General features: G+C 40.6%; 1 protein-coding gene across 1 annotated transcript; it reads left to right on the forward strand.

The window, feature by feature from the left end:
- The first annotated feature begins 5,530 nt into the window (after positions 1 to 5,530).
- Positions 5,531 to 7,617, forward strand: LOC148633067 (uncharacterized). Its single transcript, XM_088623816.1, has 2 exons — positions 5,531 to 6,850; positions 7,255 to 7,617. The coding sequence occupies exons 1-2, from the start codon at positions 5,531 to 5,533 to the stop codon at positions 7,309 to 7,311; spliced, it is 1,377 nt and encodes a 458-aa protein (XP_088479942.1). The 3' UTR covers positions 7,312 to 7,617.
- The last annotated feature ends 7,848 nt before the right edge of the window (positions 7,618 to 15,465 follow it).

The raw sequence follows: 15,465 nt of genomic DNA on the forward strand, positions 1-15,465 counted from the left end.
CTTCTGGACCTGGGGTGCTATCTGTATGGAGCTTGTATGTTCTCCCCATGTTTGCATGAGTTTGCTTTGGGTGCTCCGGCTTCCTCCCACACTTCAAAGAACTACTGGTAGGTTAATTGGCTTCTGGGATAATTGGTGAGTGTCTGTGTCTTCCCTGCATTGGACTACCATCCAGTCCCAGGTATCTCCTGCTTATTACTTTCTGAGGCTCTGGCTCCCCCGTGCCCCGCGACCCCCTGACCCCCTGACCCTGAATTGGATGAAGGGGTTAGAAAATGGGTGGTTTCTGTTTTGCTCTGGTCATGCTCTGCCATAGCAACAACTTGTAAAAAATGCAGATGCTAGGATTTAACTCAAAGAAGGAGCTCAGATCACTGTGTTGGCATCGCTGTACAGGTGTCCGGTTTGTTTTAGAACATGTGCTAAAATCTTATTTACTCACTTCTAGACTTTTTACCCCCCATATCAGTCTGCAGGTGCACAGTGGTCTGTGGACACCCTCCTTGCTCTGTCGTAAAACAGGAAATAAAAAGCAACTGGTTTTGACTTTAATGCACTGAGACTGTGGAACTCACAGAACTCTCTTGTCAGAAAGGCAGCTTCTAACAGCTTTTAAGTGAAGACTAAGAACACTTTTCTATTTTATTAAAATAGATTATATATGTTTTGTTTAAATATATGTTATAAATATTAAAACGGCAGCTCGTATAAGCTTGTATTTTTACCTTTCGATCATTTTTAGAATTGCTTTGAGTTGCTTTTACCATGATAAACAGTACAAAATATGAGGTGTTGAACTTGTCAAAAGTTTTAAAGCGCTTTATGACGTAAAGTGTGATGACAGTCCTTGGCGGTCTATGTAACAATTCTTCTTGAAGTAGGTCATCGGGCCAACAGTATATAAACATTACAGCTCAAGTGCTTTTGTATCTGAACGCTTTTAGGTAAGTAATTTAGCAGCTGCGGTATTAATCGTGATTTTAATGGCAAATTCAATTGCAGGTAAAATAAAAATGGCGGATAACTTTCTTTCTAGCTTCGTGAAGCGGTCGCGCCACATTATACATATATACCATAATAAGAAACATAATATGTACAGTAGAATTTTTCACTTTAAGCTGGCGTTATCCAGAACCGGGTCAGGGCCCGGACCCGGACCGTGCAGTGTGGTCCGTCGGCCTTCTAAAGATGTTTAGGAGATCGAGGCGCCCTTGGATTTGATTAGAAACTTGCATAATTTCTTAACTTGATCCCATTATCCTAAAAAAAAAACGGCCAGGCCCAGACCAAAGCATGAAGGCTGCGAGGATCGGGGGACTCTCATTTTTGGTCACAGCGTACAGTAGTAGATCAGTAACCTCTGTTTATCGTGATAACCTTTAATTATTTTCCAGTACTTTTTGAAATGATAAAACACATTGTCTCGCCAGTTTTGCTAAAGATACGGTTTTAGTGTTTACGCATAAATTTGTAAGCCGTAAGTTTAAATCTCGTGGTCTTATTTCCGCATTTTCATCGTAAGAGAGGCGGTCGTTTGCGATTTAGGCGCTGAATATTGTAAGCAGAGGAGCCTTAAGGCACAGCCTCGCCTTAACACCATCGTTTGCATTGTTATTGTCATCCAGAAAAGCAGTCGTAAGAAAATGAATCTGTGCCGGCTCCGAACATTAAAAAAACTATATCTAGACTGCAAATACATCCCAATCTTACTATCAACACGTTTTAAGAGCGCTCTCCTTTCCACCGGTATACAAGCTAAGAGAGAAATGTTGGAAATCCCATCTGGAGTAGCCCTCGTCTCAGCTTCGGAGCTGTGAGCGATGGGGATCATAATTAAAAGGGGTACAGTTACTTTGAAAATGTGTATGTGATACTTAAATTTAAATAAAATAAAAAGATAAATTATATAACACAGACTGCTATCAATGTCCATGTGTTTAAGACGTATGAATCGGTTTTAAAACAGGCACACCCCTTTACTTCTCACAAATCCAACCGGAGTCTCAGTCCGTCGTCGCGATGAATTAGGAGCACAGATGTAGGCTAAGTGATTGCAATTTACTTATTTAAAAGAACCACTTCAAATCAAAAGGGAGACATTTTGTAATGGTAGTTATCGTATTATACAGTATACGTAATTGTAGATATACAGTACATAAAGGGTATGAATAGGTGTGAGCTTTTACTGTATATTTAATATTTTATCTGACCCATTTGTAGAAACCGCCTACTCAGATTTAGTTAAGTGGTCTGCCACCATAAAGACAGAAAAATATAATGACATCCTGTTACATTAACTGTAAAATAAATGCCGTAACTGCGGCCATATGAAAATTTGGATAAAGATTATACAAACATCCTAAGGAGCTCTATGACATATGAGCGTCGTAATAATGGTTGGTGACCTGACGTAACAGTGCTCCCTGAATTATGTGATCTGTATTTACCCAAATACAGATATATCACATAGGGAGATGCAGTCAAACATTGCATTGCTATCGTCGTGGTGAACTATTTCTCCGCTGTTTGAGACTTGTTTGGTAAGTGTCATCAAATATTCTTGTCAATTTGTAGCGAAATCGATATACTGTATCATAATCCTTCAGCTATCTATAATGTAGTGAAACGGCTAATTAATATTGATAAATTCCCTTATTCACAGTGACTTTTGCTCAAACCCCTGTTGCATAATGGGTTAATTTTATATAAAAAACATTTATATCATAGATATAATACAAGCTTTGAAATGAAATAGTACATTTCCAGGTTTCAGTTAAACATTTTTAAAAAAGCTCATGACTTTAAGCATTCTGAACATTGAGCAACAAAAGCAACTGGTTTTGACTTTAATGCACTGAGACTGTGGAACTCACAGAACTCTCTTGTCAGAAAGGCAGCTTCTAACAGCTTTTAAGTGAAGACTAAGAACACTTTTCTATTTTATTAAAATAGATTATATATGTTTTGTTTAAATATATGTTATAAATATTAAAACGGCAGCTCGTATAAGCTTGTATTTTTACCTTTCGATCATTTTTAGAATTGCTTTGAGTTGCTTTTACCATGATAAACAGTACAAAATATGAGGTGTTGAACTTGTCAAAAGTTTTAAAGCGCTTTATGACGTAAAGTGTGATGACAGTCCTTGGCGGTCTATGTAACAATTCTTCTTGAAGTAGGTCATCGGGCCAACAGTATATAAACATTACAGCTCAAGTGCTTTTGTATCTGAACGCTTTTAGGTAAGTAATTTAGCAGCTGCGGTATTAATCGTGATTTTAATGGCAAATTCAATTGCAGGTAAAATAAAAATGGCGGATAACTTTCTTTCTAGCTTCGTGAAGCGGTCGCGCCACATTATACATATATACCATAATAAGAAACATAATATGTACAGTAGAATTTTTCACTTTAAGCTGGCGTTATCCAGAACCGGGTCAGGGCCCGGACCCGGACCGTGCAGTGTGGTCCGTCGGCCTTCTAAAGATGTTTAGGAGATCGAGGAGCCCTTGGATTTGATTAGAAACTTGCATAATTTCTTAACTTGACCCCATTATCCTAAAAAAAAAACGGCCAGGCCCAGACCAAAGCATGAAGGCTGCGAGGATCGGGGGACTCTCATTTTTGGTCACAGCGTACAGTAGTAGATCAGTAACCTCTGTTTATCGTGATAACCTTTAATTATTTTCCAGTACTTTTTGAAATGATAAAACACATTGTCTCGCCAGTTTTGCTAAAGATACGGTTTTAGTGTTTACGCATAAATTTGTAAGCCGTAGGTTTAAATCTCGTGGTCTTATTTCCGCATTTTCATCGTAAGAGAGGCGGTCGTTTGCGATTTACGCGCTGAATATTGTAAGCAGAGGAGCCTTAAGGCACAGCCTCGCCTTAACACCATCGTTTGCATTGTTATTGTCATCCAGAAAAGCAGTCGTAAGAAAATGAATCTGTGCCGGCTCCGAACATTAAAAAAACTATATCTAGACTGCAAATACATCCCAATCTTACTATCAACACGTTTTAAGAGCGCTCTCCTTTCCACCGGTATACAAGTTAAGAGAGAAATGTTGGAAATCCCATCTGGAGTAGCCCTCGTCTCAGCTTCGGAGCTGTGAGCGATGGGGATCATAATTAAAAGGGGTACAGTTACTTTGAAAATGTGTATGTGATACTTAAATTTAAATAAAATAAAAAGATAAATTATATAACACAGACTGCTATCAATGTCCATGTGTTTAAGACGTATGAATCGGTTTTAAAACAGGCACACCCCTTTACTTCTCACAAATCCAACCGGAGTCTCAGTCCGTCGTCGCGATGAATTAGGAGCACAGATGTAGGCTAAGTGATTGCAATTTACTTATTTAAAAGAACCACTTCAAATCAAAAGGGAGACATTTTGTAATGGTAGTTATCGTATTATACAGTATACGTAATTGTAGATATACAGTACATAAAGGGTATGAATAGGTGTGAGCTTTTACTGTATATTTAATATTTTATCTGACCCATTTGTAGAAACCGCCTACTCAGATTTAGTTAAGTGGTCTGCCACCATAAAGACAGAAAAATATAATGACATCCTGTTACATTAACTGTAAAATAAATGCCGTAACTGCGGCCATATGAAAATTTGGATAAAGATTATACAAACATCCTAAGGAGCTCTATGACATATGAGCGTCGTAATAATGGTTGGTGACCTGACGTAACAGTGCTCCCTGAATTATGTGATCTGTATTTACCCAAATACAGATATATCACATAGGGAGATGCAGTCAAACATTGCATTGCTATCGTCGTGGTGAACTATTTCTCCGCTGTTTGAGACTTGTTTGGTAAGTGTCATCAAATATTCTTGTCAATTTGTAGCGAAATCGATATACTGTATCATAATCCTTCAGCTATCTATAATGTAGTGAAACGGCTAATTAATATTGATAAATTCCCTTATTCACAGTGACTTTTGCTCAAACCCCTGTTGCATAATGGGTTAATTTTATATAAAAAACATTTATATCATAGATATAATACAAGCTTTGAAATGAAATAGTACATTTCCAGGTTTCAGTTAAACATTTTTAAAAAAGCTCATGACTTTAAGCATTCTGAACATTGAGAATGTTATTTGGGAAACAAATGTTTATTATAATGTTTATGTTTAGGATCTGTCTCCTACTGAGTCAGCATGCAGCATTCAACACCATTAGGTTTAATATTAAAAAGTTGTGTATTTCCTGAATTGTTTTTTTTATTCTTTTCTATTAGACCATACTAGACTGTGCAGGATATCATTTATTTGGCATTTTTGCCTTTTCCAGATACCTGGGAAACAAAGCTCATATGTCATTTGCCAATGGAGCCCAGTCCTAAGCCTGGTGCTCTGTCCCCCTCCCCGAAGGACACAGACTCGAATCGACCCGCGCCCTTAAGGCGACAGGATCTGATCTCCACGTACTGCCCGCCTCCCAAGATACAGCTTCTGAAGGACACCTTCCAAGAGAAACTGTTGCAGGAAAAGGAGAAAAAAATGATCGCCATATACAATCGACGGCAGGAGGCGGCTCTACAGAAGATGAGAAAATCTTTCCAATATGTCAAATACGCTGCGGAGAAGAAGACGGGGAACAGCTATCGCTTCCAAACCCAACAGGGCCCCGAGAAGAACATTGTGGGGTATGATCGGTCTTACCCCCTGAAGCCTATGGGTAACAGGAAAGTCTCCGGCCCTGGTGAGGTTCCGGCTGTGGACCGCCCGGAAGCACAGAGTGATTCCTTGTTTGCCCCCACCCCGCCTCAGGATGGTCATGAGAGGCCCTGCGAGAGGCCGGGCAGGAGGGGCTCAAGAGTACGCAAACCTAAGGACAGGACTGTCCTCCCCATGGTGGCGACCCCTCCAGGGCAATGCCCTTCTCATGCCAATGGGAAGGAGCACTTTCAGTTGCAAGAGGAGCTACGAAAAGTGGCCGAGGCAGAGGCCGCGCTGAAGGAGGAGCATCGCCGGAGGGAGGCCAGTCTGCAGGATGTGATGCGCCGGAAGGAGGCCATGATGAAGGACGAGATTCGCCAGAAGGAGGCCATGATGCAGGCGAAGCTCTTTAGAGCTCAGGAGGAGCTGAGGATGGTTCAGAGAGAGATGGAAGACTCCAGAGAGGTGGCCGGAAGGGAAAATAGAGGACTCCTGACCCGAAGGAAGACACTCCAGGCGAGGCAGAGCGAGCTTCGCCCCAGAGGACCGTGGGCCAACCACCGCTCTAAGGCCGTGCCTCTTCTGACCTGCAGAATGGAGAAGCAAAAAGCCTTCACTCCAAGGAAAGCCCTTCCTTTCAAAGGAGACAACCTTGATTATGGTTCTCCAATGGAAGACGGCGTATGCGCAGAATCGCACTTTCCCTCTGCGCTTTCCCATCAGGAGAGACGTCAAGTGAGCCCTTGCAGCCGTGGGCTAGAAGACGTCCCCTGTGGAAGGAGAAAGTACCTCAAGAAAGCAAGGCTCCCTGAAAGTGACGTGTCAGCGGCACAGGCCGCGCAGGCCCACTTCAGAAATAACACCGCATGTCTGGATGAACAAACTCTGTCAGTGGAAAACAGATATTTGTCCCCTACAAGTCTGATGTGCCCTACCGCTGAGCAATTTCCATATGAGAATAGCCAGAGTGGAAACCCTCAGCTGGTGCCCTGTGAACTGTGTCACAGGAAGTTTGCTGTAGAGAGGTTGGAGAAACACAGCAAGATCTGCAAGAAGCTTCAGAATTCAAAGAGGAAGGTTTTTGACTCTTTCAAGCACAGGGCCAAGGGAACAGAACTGGAGACATACATCCATAAGAAGAAGGTTAGACCGCCAATCGTGGTAAGGGCTATCCTTAAACTCTTTCCAAGCTTCCCTTGTTTTCTCCTAGAGTCAGACTCAGCTTATAAATCAATGTAAACAATAAATAAGTGTTTTATGAAGTACTCTTCTGAAAAACTGCCGCAAAGGCACATTTGCCAGACAGAATAAATGGGTCTTAGTGACTTCTGAATTCTGTTGTAAAAATCTACATGAGATATCAAGCAAATAGCACTCACGGGAAACAAAACCATAACTAAATTGTACTCTCTACCCAATGACATGAAAGGTAGGCCCAGAAAGCTAAGTTATTACTGTATTGATATTTTCTTGCCTTGTGAATGGTTTGCGACCAGACTGTGTACGCAGTGCTAGTCTGGACTTTTTCTGGAAGCTGTTTCATTGGTTTCATTTCCTGTTCCCAGCTGAGAAAGAACAACTGGAGGCAGAAGCACGAGGATTTCATTCGGAGCATCAAATAGGCCAGGGAGGTGCAGCAGGTGATCACGCAAGGAGGGAAGGTTGTGAACCTGCCCCAGCCCCCCGCGAATCCAAACCCCGACTACGTGCCCTGCCCTCACTGCGGCCGGCGCTTTGCCCCCAGGCCGGCACAGAGGCACATCCCCAAGTGTCAGCACATCAGGAGCCGCCCTCCTCCTCCTCCTCACAGATGAAAACTGATGTGAAGAAGAGTAAAAGAGTCATGATCTTGGCTCACGACTCACGTCCTGCTTTTTCTTTTTAGAAATATATTTAGCACAGTTCATCCGTATGATGATAAAAAAAATGTTACCTTGTTTTAATAAAATGATTTTTTTTTGGTGGACTGGTGTTTGCGTAACTGTCGTTATTTCAGTTTTTTTCCCTTGCGAAAATGTGTGTCGACCGTGAAAATAAATTTCAAGCTGTTCTTATCATTCATACACCTTGACCTCCTAAAAATAATTGTTCAACCTGGAACGTACAATTAGCAGGCAATAGAACAGGTCACATTGGCCTTGGAACCATCAAAAAGTAGTATTCACACATTCTCTGCATCAATTTTCCTTTAAAACAACTGAAAAAGCAAGGTAAAGTGTGATTGATTTTTTTAATGAAAGTTATTTGATTTAATTTATTTAATTTTCATAATATTTGAAATATGTTGGGATTAATGTGACTCAATATTATCTGCAGCTCTTACACTCTAGGCACCTGATAAAGTTGAACGCAGTGTCTTTGCCTTACATGGCGCTCAGCTCTTCCTCAATCCCAGCAGAAGCAGCAGCCTCCGGGTCCTGCCTCATGCACAGCTTAAAATGCAACACCGAGTAATACAACAAACAACAGGGAAAACCATTCACGATCAGACACATCCGTTGATTGCTGGCTCTCAGTAAAGGGACATTGCTGTGGTCCACGCATGAATCTGTTTTCTAAGTGCCTTATCCAATACAGTGTTGAGGCCAGTTTTCCCAGAAGCCATCTAAAGGGGAACACACAATAACTTGTAAAACCTCCAATTTACATCACAAAATAGACTACATTTCAAGGTTAAAGAATTACCATGTTCTGCGATTCAGAACGAGGCAGCAAAACTTCCTGTAATCTGATGTGGCCCTGTGACATTGTAAAGGAGCAGGCTTGTGAATACATCTCGTTTAATCCAATGGAAATATTGCTCTCAACTTTTTAACGTTTTTGCCAATAAATAATATTACATTGTTAACTCTGCATAAAGAACCTTGGAATGGAACGTTTTTTGCAGTGAAATGTTTGCTGCATAACCTATACCTTTTCTCTCCTACATCACATTGCATTAGTCATTACAGTGATTAGTGAGCAGGAAGGGCTGCATTACATCGCAATTTGTGTGGAACTGGAATGCGAATTTGTTACAACATGGCATAACTTACAGTACTTTCACAAAATTCATGATTTTGTGCTCAATTTTGAGTTTGTAAAGTTTTTCTATGTCAATGATTTTATTTTGTGACTGAAATTAAATACTTTTGTGTCTGCAAAATTGGGACTGTAGTTCCACCTTAACCTACTAGTACTGTATGTCTTTGGACTGTGGGAAGAAACTGGAGCACCTGGAAGAAATCCACACAAATGAAGGGAGAACATACAATTCCATCCAGACTGCACCCCAGGAATTGAACCCAGGACCCCAGCTCTGTGAACCACAGTGCCACCTCATTGCTATAGTCACTATAATTAATGTCAAAACACATTTGCAAATGAGCAGCCTGGGATCCAAAAGGATAAAGACAAGGATCCAAACAAAGCACTTTCCCAAAGCTTGGCTTTGTACAGTATATCATACAGGGCCTGATGCAGAAGGCAGATAATCTAAGTCCATGCAATAATTGCTAAGGGAAAGTGACTTTGTGTTTTTGGAGGGAAGTCACTCAACATGGAGCTGTGTTAGTGAAATGATTGTTCTGATGGACGGCTGATGTCCAAACACTGAAAACATGATTGTGTATGCAATCGCACTCCCGAGCTCCATTGGGTATGGTTAAAATAACTTTTTATAGTTCATCACATTCAAAGTGTGTGTACTTGATGAAAGTGTAACACGCATTTGGAGGAGTTATTCAGGATTTTCTTTCATTCAACTATTTCAAGACCTATTATTTTCAGATGTTGTAGTATACGTGAATAATGAAAGGCCTTCATATTACACAATGAAGGAATGACTTTGCAGGTGTGAAGAATAAAAGATTAATTCAGCTCACTTTGGGGAGTTTCACAATGGCCCTCCTTATAGAAATGTGGGTTTGATTAAAGACGTGAAGAAAAAGCACTGAATAATATTTGCTTCTGTAAACGTAATCATCTCAAAATATGGTTGAACAAATTGAAGAAGGTTAAACATAATCCAAAACGTATAAGGTCAATTTAAGTACAACCAGAATTCTAGTGTTTATGCAATGCATCTGTGGGTTGATATGAAATATGGCCGTACTGCATTTCGAACAAGTTGTAAGGGATTTAGCCAGGAGAGGTATTCTCATTCACTCAGTAAGGTCTTTATTCATTTTGCAATATGGGAAAAACCCATCACCTGTCTGCGCAGAGAAGTGAAAGCTGATTCAAAAGCAAGCAGGGAGACCCCTTGTTTTATATCTTTTTTAAGCTGATGCAACACTTCAAGGACAGGCAAAGCAGTCATTTTCCATTCCTTATAGGTTTTTGCTTTAAGCAAAGAAGAGCAGTTATTCAAATGGTTTCTCACACTCCCTTCTTCAAGCAGCCGAGATAAACAGTATTAAAACATCCTGTGCCCTTGACAAGTTGGGTGCTATCACACTTTGTTCTAAGTATCCAGCTGCTTCTGCAGCACAGCTCTGTCCGTAAACAACATAGAATAAAACACTTTTTCTCAGTAACTTTTCATTACATTCCCTCCTTTTTATCCTTAAATGTGTTCATACCACAGAGTCCTCATAGGGGTCACCCTAGTCAGACAACAGCACAACAGCAAAAACACTACAACAGGCATGAATAGCTTTAAGAAAAACAGTACCCAAGACCCAAAAAATGATTTTAACCATGAAAAGAAGGGGAACTCATTGCCAATGCCCTGTTCTTGATTTACCCTGTTCTTAAGTTCTTTCAGCCGGTGTATTGCGAGGGTGAGGTGACCATGGTCATCATCACTAGCAGGGATATACAGATGCAGCCATTCAAAACAAGCGGGCGATACCGCATTATTTTGCGGTGTGCTTATCGCGGTGTAACACAAGTTACCATATTAATACCGTGTATTCTCGCATAGTACCGCATAATACCACATGTTCTAATGAATGACCTTGGACAAGCTGTAAACTCAAAGTATTGCCCTGGTCCACATTCTTTTTTTCATTGACCGTCTTTGTAAAAGTAACACCACAGCATTTCGTTGATCCAATCACGCATTTGTTTCCAATCATGCAAAGTACAGTCATTTTTGAGAATCTCCAATTCACCATGCCTTTTGCATGCTCATAAGAGATATTGATTTAGGAACATAAACATATTACTGTATGCAAACTGTACTGTATACAGTATGTATATGTATATTTAATGTCTTTACAGTGCCCGTTTAAGTATTAAATATTTATATGGAATTTTACCACTGAAGGGAAATCTTAGTAGCTGAGCATAAAAAGAATAGGAGCATAACGCGTGTGAAGGCCATAAACGATATTAATTTTGGAACATAAATATACAGTATTACAGTATGTAAACTGTATATGGCTGGTCTCGGTACAAAAATACACACCAGTATTCCATTTCTCCCTAAACAATATTAAGCATCGAAGTCTTTAACTAACATGTGAAATAACGTGTGTATAAAAAGTGGTAGTTTTAAGCTTTTCTGCAAATACGCTCAATACAGGAGCAAACAAGCATACTTTTAGAATTTGATTAATAGGGAATATAATATGGAATCGCATATCTAAAGAAATTAATAATGATATAATTCTATTCATGTGCTGAACTTGTAAGTGAGAGGTTGGCTGTTCAAATCCAGCCTGTGCCATGACTTTTCTTTTAACAAGCATTTCTTTGAAGAAATAAAATAGCAATATTATGGACAATTAATTGACTTTTTATATTTCTAAATATCACAACATGTTCGAATCTAAGTCATTTTTTAATAACAATGAATAGTCACCACGCATGCTTACACAGCTCCCTGGGTAAAGTATCACAAAGTCTTAGAGAACTTAACATTTTTATTATCAACAAATTGTAAATACGCTGTTTACATTGGGGTTATTAATATTTCACTTGAGTGTATGGGGGATTGTCAGCAGACCCCCCCCCCTCTTAGACTGCGCAAACAATTTTTTTAATTTTTAGAAAGAAATGGCGGCTGTATGCTTTACAATATAAACATTTACTGTCAAACTTTAAATCAACAATTGATTTAAAGATGATCTGTCAAAGTGCAATGGAAAACAATATTGTTTTTGTTTTTGTTGTTTTTATCCCGTAAGGCACTTTGAGAAGCCACCTTTAAAGGCACTATATAAAGGCACTGATTCCTATGGAATGTGTATTCTTTCTTCTTTTTTTCAGCATGGAATAAACCTATTACGTGATTTTAAGGTTTGTGTGAGAAGCCAGGGTATCAGCTTGTTCTCCCCACCGCCTCTCTCTGTGTACAGTAGAGCCTCCTGTCCTGACTGGTGGAGCTCATACAACTGTGTCTGGAGGGGATCCATGGTATCAGGGTCAACCCCATGGCTATGCAGCTTGTTTCCCCCCCTGCACCTCTCTGTGTACAGTAGAGCCTCCTGTCTTGACTGGTGGAGCTCATTCAGCTGTATCTGGAGAGGATCAAGCGGGGTATCAGCTTCAAACCCACGGCTGGGCAGCTTGTTCCCCCCTCCTGCCCCCCTCTGTGTACAGTAGAGCATTATCTCATGACTGGTGGAGCTCATACAGCTGTGTCTGGAGAGGATCCAGGGTATCAGCTTCAACCCCACGGCTTGCAACTTGTTCCCCTCTACCACCCCTCTGTGCGTACAGTAGAGCCTCCTGTCCTGACTGGTGGAGCTCATACAGCTGTATCTGGAGAGGGAGGGAGAGAGGGGTGCGGAACCAGGGAACTATTTACATGGAAAACGGGCGATCTCCCCAGCCCGTATGCCCCTTTCACTGTGTGGCAGCTGCAATAGTCAGCGGCCTACCTAAACCCCGCCCTGACCACTCCTGTCCTGCCCCTCACCGCGCACCCCAGCTGGGTGTTCTTCAGCCGCCCCCCAGGGCGAATGCGCTACAATGCTAAAAATAAGATACACTCTGCAGACATTCACAACAGCGACTGTCAGAAGATAGGACACAGCAACTCAGACACCCATTGAATGGAAAGGGACACTTTAATGTTCTGTGCGGGTGGTACAGCACCCCACCGCGCCCGCGCGCCAGCAAAGAGAGAGATACACACCAGTTTTCATTGTCAAAAAGTAATTGTTTTTTACTTTTGTACACCAACGCATTAGCAAGTTAAAGCTATCCCATTGAGGAGCTGGGCACAATAATTGTTTTGTTCCTTGATTTTCTGATCTGCAAGGCCATTAGAATTCTGTCTGGCATTGCCAGATTGTGAAAAAATAAAAGTATTTAAATCATAAGATACAATCTACAGACATTCACAACATATACATATCTTAAAACATTTACATATCTTGTTAAATTATTACTTTAAATATGTACTTTAAGTTACTGAAACAGCCAGTTAATAAAATCGTTGCAATTTTGTTCTTGTTTGGAGGTGGGGATATTCTGACAACAATTGATTTAAAGACAATCGGTCAAAGTGAAATGAAATACAATATTACGCTGGGTAAACGTTCCGAGGTCAAATTCTTCCGTGATGGGGGTACCTTTAAAGGTCTAAGCCGGAAACCATCATTATGTCTCATTTTTTATTCTCTTTTCCAAACGAGAACAAAATTGCGACAATTTTATTAGCGGGCTGTTTCAGTAACTCAAAGTATTCATTTAAAGTAATAATTTAACAATAAATCCCGCACCCAGCAGAAGAATCCTACTCCGTTGGGCTGCTGAGCAAGGCCCTTAACCCCAACTGCTCCAGGGGCGCTGTACAATGGCTGACCCTGTACTCTGACCACAGGCTCTCTCCCTATCTCTTTCATCTGTGTGTCTGTGTATCTCATGGAGAGCAAGCTGGGGTATGCGAAAAGATAATTACTAATGCAAGAAATTGTAAAGGTTTAATAAAATAATGTTGTTGTATATCTAAGCAAGTGTTCCTGCATCCCTCTTCTGCACTATAGGCATGGCTTTTATTCTGTTTGCTCCATTTCTAAAACTTTTTGCTCATGTGCATTTTTGTATTTTTTTACACCTCTAGCACTTTAACGTCCCGAATTTTCATTTGCCTTAATTTGTAGAATGAATTTGAGTTTTAGCCTTAAAAAATCTTAAGTTTTCACTATCTTTTGTTTCTTGTCCTACAACTGTTATTATTGATCACCATGACTTCATTCAGCCTTTCCTGAACGTCTATGACAGGCAGAGAGAGTGCTGTTTCTGGGGCGATCTTTTGCAGCTGACATTTCACTGTTTTAAACGAACAAGAAATTAGATTGCTTATAAATCACTTATCCTATATAAATACAGCGTAATTGCCCTCCGAAAATCCTCTTTTTCTTGTTCGTTTTAGAGACCTTGATCGAAACTGATTTTATATGTCAGAAAGGAATTCTTTTCTCTGTATTTCCTACATTGCTTTGTTGAGATTTTAACTTTATATTTAGGCTCAGATTTCAACTATAAATCTTACACTAATTAATAGCAGTAAATACTGATGTTTTGCTCCCTCTTACCACAAAAATATATATGTTTTGTAGCTGGGATTAACTTTATTTCGTACGCGTAGCTACTGCGATTTGGACACGAAGCGGTTAAAGATGGCGGCAAATCAGGCACCCAGAGAGGGGGGGGGGCGTCTTCTCGCCTCCATAACTAAAATGCCAAATAGGAGTGGCTTAAGCGACATACACAGTCGTGTAACTGACAGTTTGAGGTAGCCTATCGTGTAAATTTCGCTTTGTTGCTGATAGGTTAAGCTTTCGAAACTCTGCCCCTGTTTTCGTTGGTTAAACGCAATGATCACAAGCACCACCATGGTAACTGGGATGTGTAGTTTTTAATTCCGTTTGAATTATAACTGTACGTACTGTCTTCATATTTGGCCAGGGCTTTAAAGAGAAGGCGCGCCAAAACATTTCGGTGCCGTCGTCTCCGCTTTAAAGGTACAACCGTGCTGGAAGAATTTGACCTCGGAAGTTTGCCCAGCGCACTTCAAGTACTGCACCTTCTCACACGTGTAGCCAGCTGCGTTGAGCCGTGGTTATATGATGTCATCTTTTATTTTATTATTTTATTTTGTGAACTTCCCCCAGATGAGTTCCGTTTTTCTGTATGGAGTTGGCTTTGCGACAGCCCTTGGGGTTTGTGAAGGTGCCCCTGGGGTCACAGGCGGCTCGTTTCTCTGGGGAGCCCTCAGACGCGCTGTGGCCGCCAGTCGGGTGAGACGCCAGCGGCATTTTTAATTTTATTTTCATTACAGATTCGTGTGGCGACATTATATATATTATTTCTGTAGTAGTACAGTTGTGTGCCAGATGAATCGCGGTAATGCACGAAGGTGATGTTTAATGCCTCACACGGTGTTGACCCACATGTTGTGTTTTGCTGAGCAGGAGAGAGACATTCAGCGTGTGTGACGCCAACGGGTTTTCTGTTCTAGAGGCTCTGTCATCCGTTGTGTTATAATTGTTTTCTTTCTTATTTAGTATTTCAGGTGTGTCGATTTTATGAACCAAATGTTAACGTACAACACGGGAAAAGGTGCATTGTAGAGTAAGATAACGGATATCGGCTTGTATCGTGGAGAGGACGTATAATGTGCTGAAAGATGGGAAGAGAAAGGGGCGATTTCTGCGCGCATTCTAATCATTGTGATTGATTTGATATTGATCTGATATGTGTGGTCATGTGAATGTACATAGATGGTGGGTATGGTGTTAATAATATATGATATGATATAATTACTTGTATATATCATATATCATTCTTTCTATTTTTATATATGGTAATCCTTCTAGATATTATGATTCTGTTTCCCG

Source organism: Lepisosteus platostomus, unplaced genomic scaffold (assembly GCF_059453375.1).
Source record: "Lepisosteus platostomus isolate fLepPlt1 unplaced genomic scaffold, fLepPlt1.hap1 Scaffold_49_H1, whole genome shotgun sequence".
Taxonomy (NCBI): Eukaryota; Metazoa; Chordata; class Actinopteri; order Semionotiformes; family Lepisosteidae; genus Lepisosteus; species Lepisosteus platostomus.

Excerpts from the sequence above, each read along its gene's own strand:
- LOC148633067 (XM_088623816.1), top strand. The coding sequence starts at position 5,531 with ATGATCGCCATATACAATCGACGGCAGGAGGCGGCTCTACAGAAGATG. Across the intron at positions 6,851-7,254 it reads AGGTTAGACCGCCAATCGTG|CTGAGAAAGAACAACTGGAG; the intron begins GTAAGGGCTATC and ends TCCTGTTCCCAG.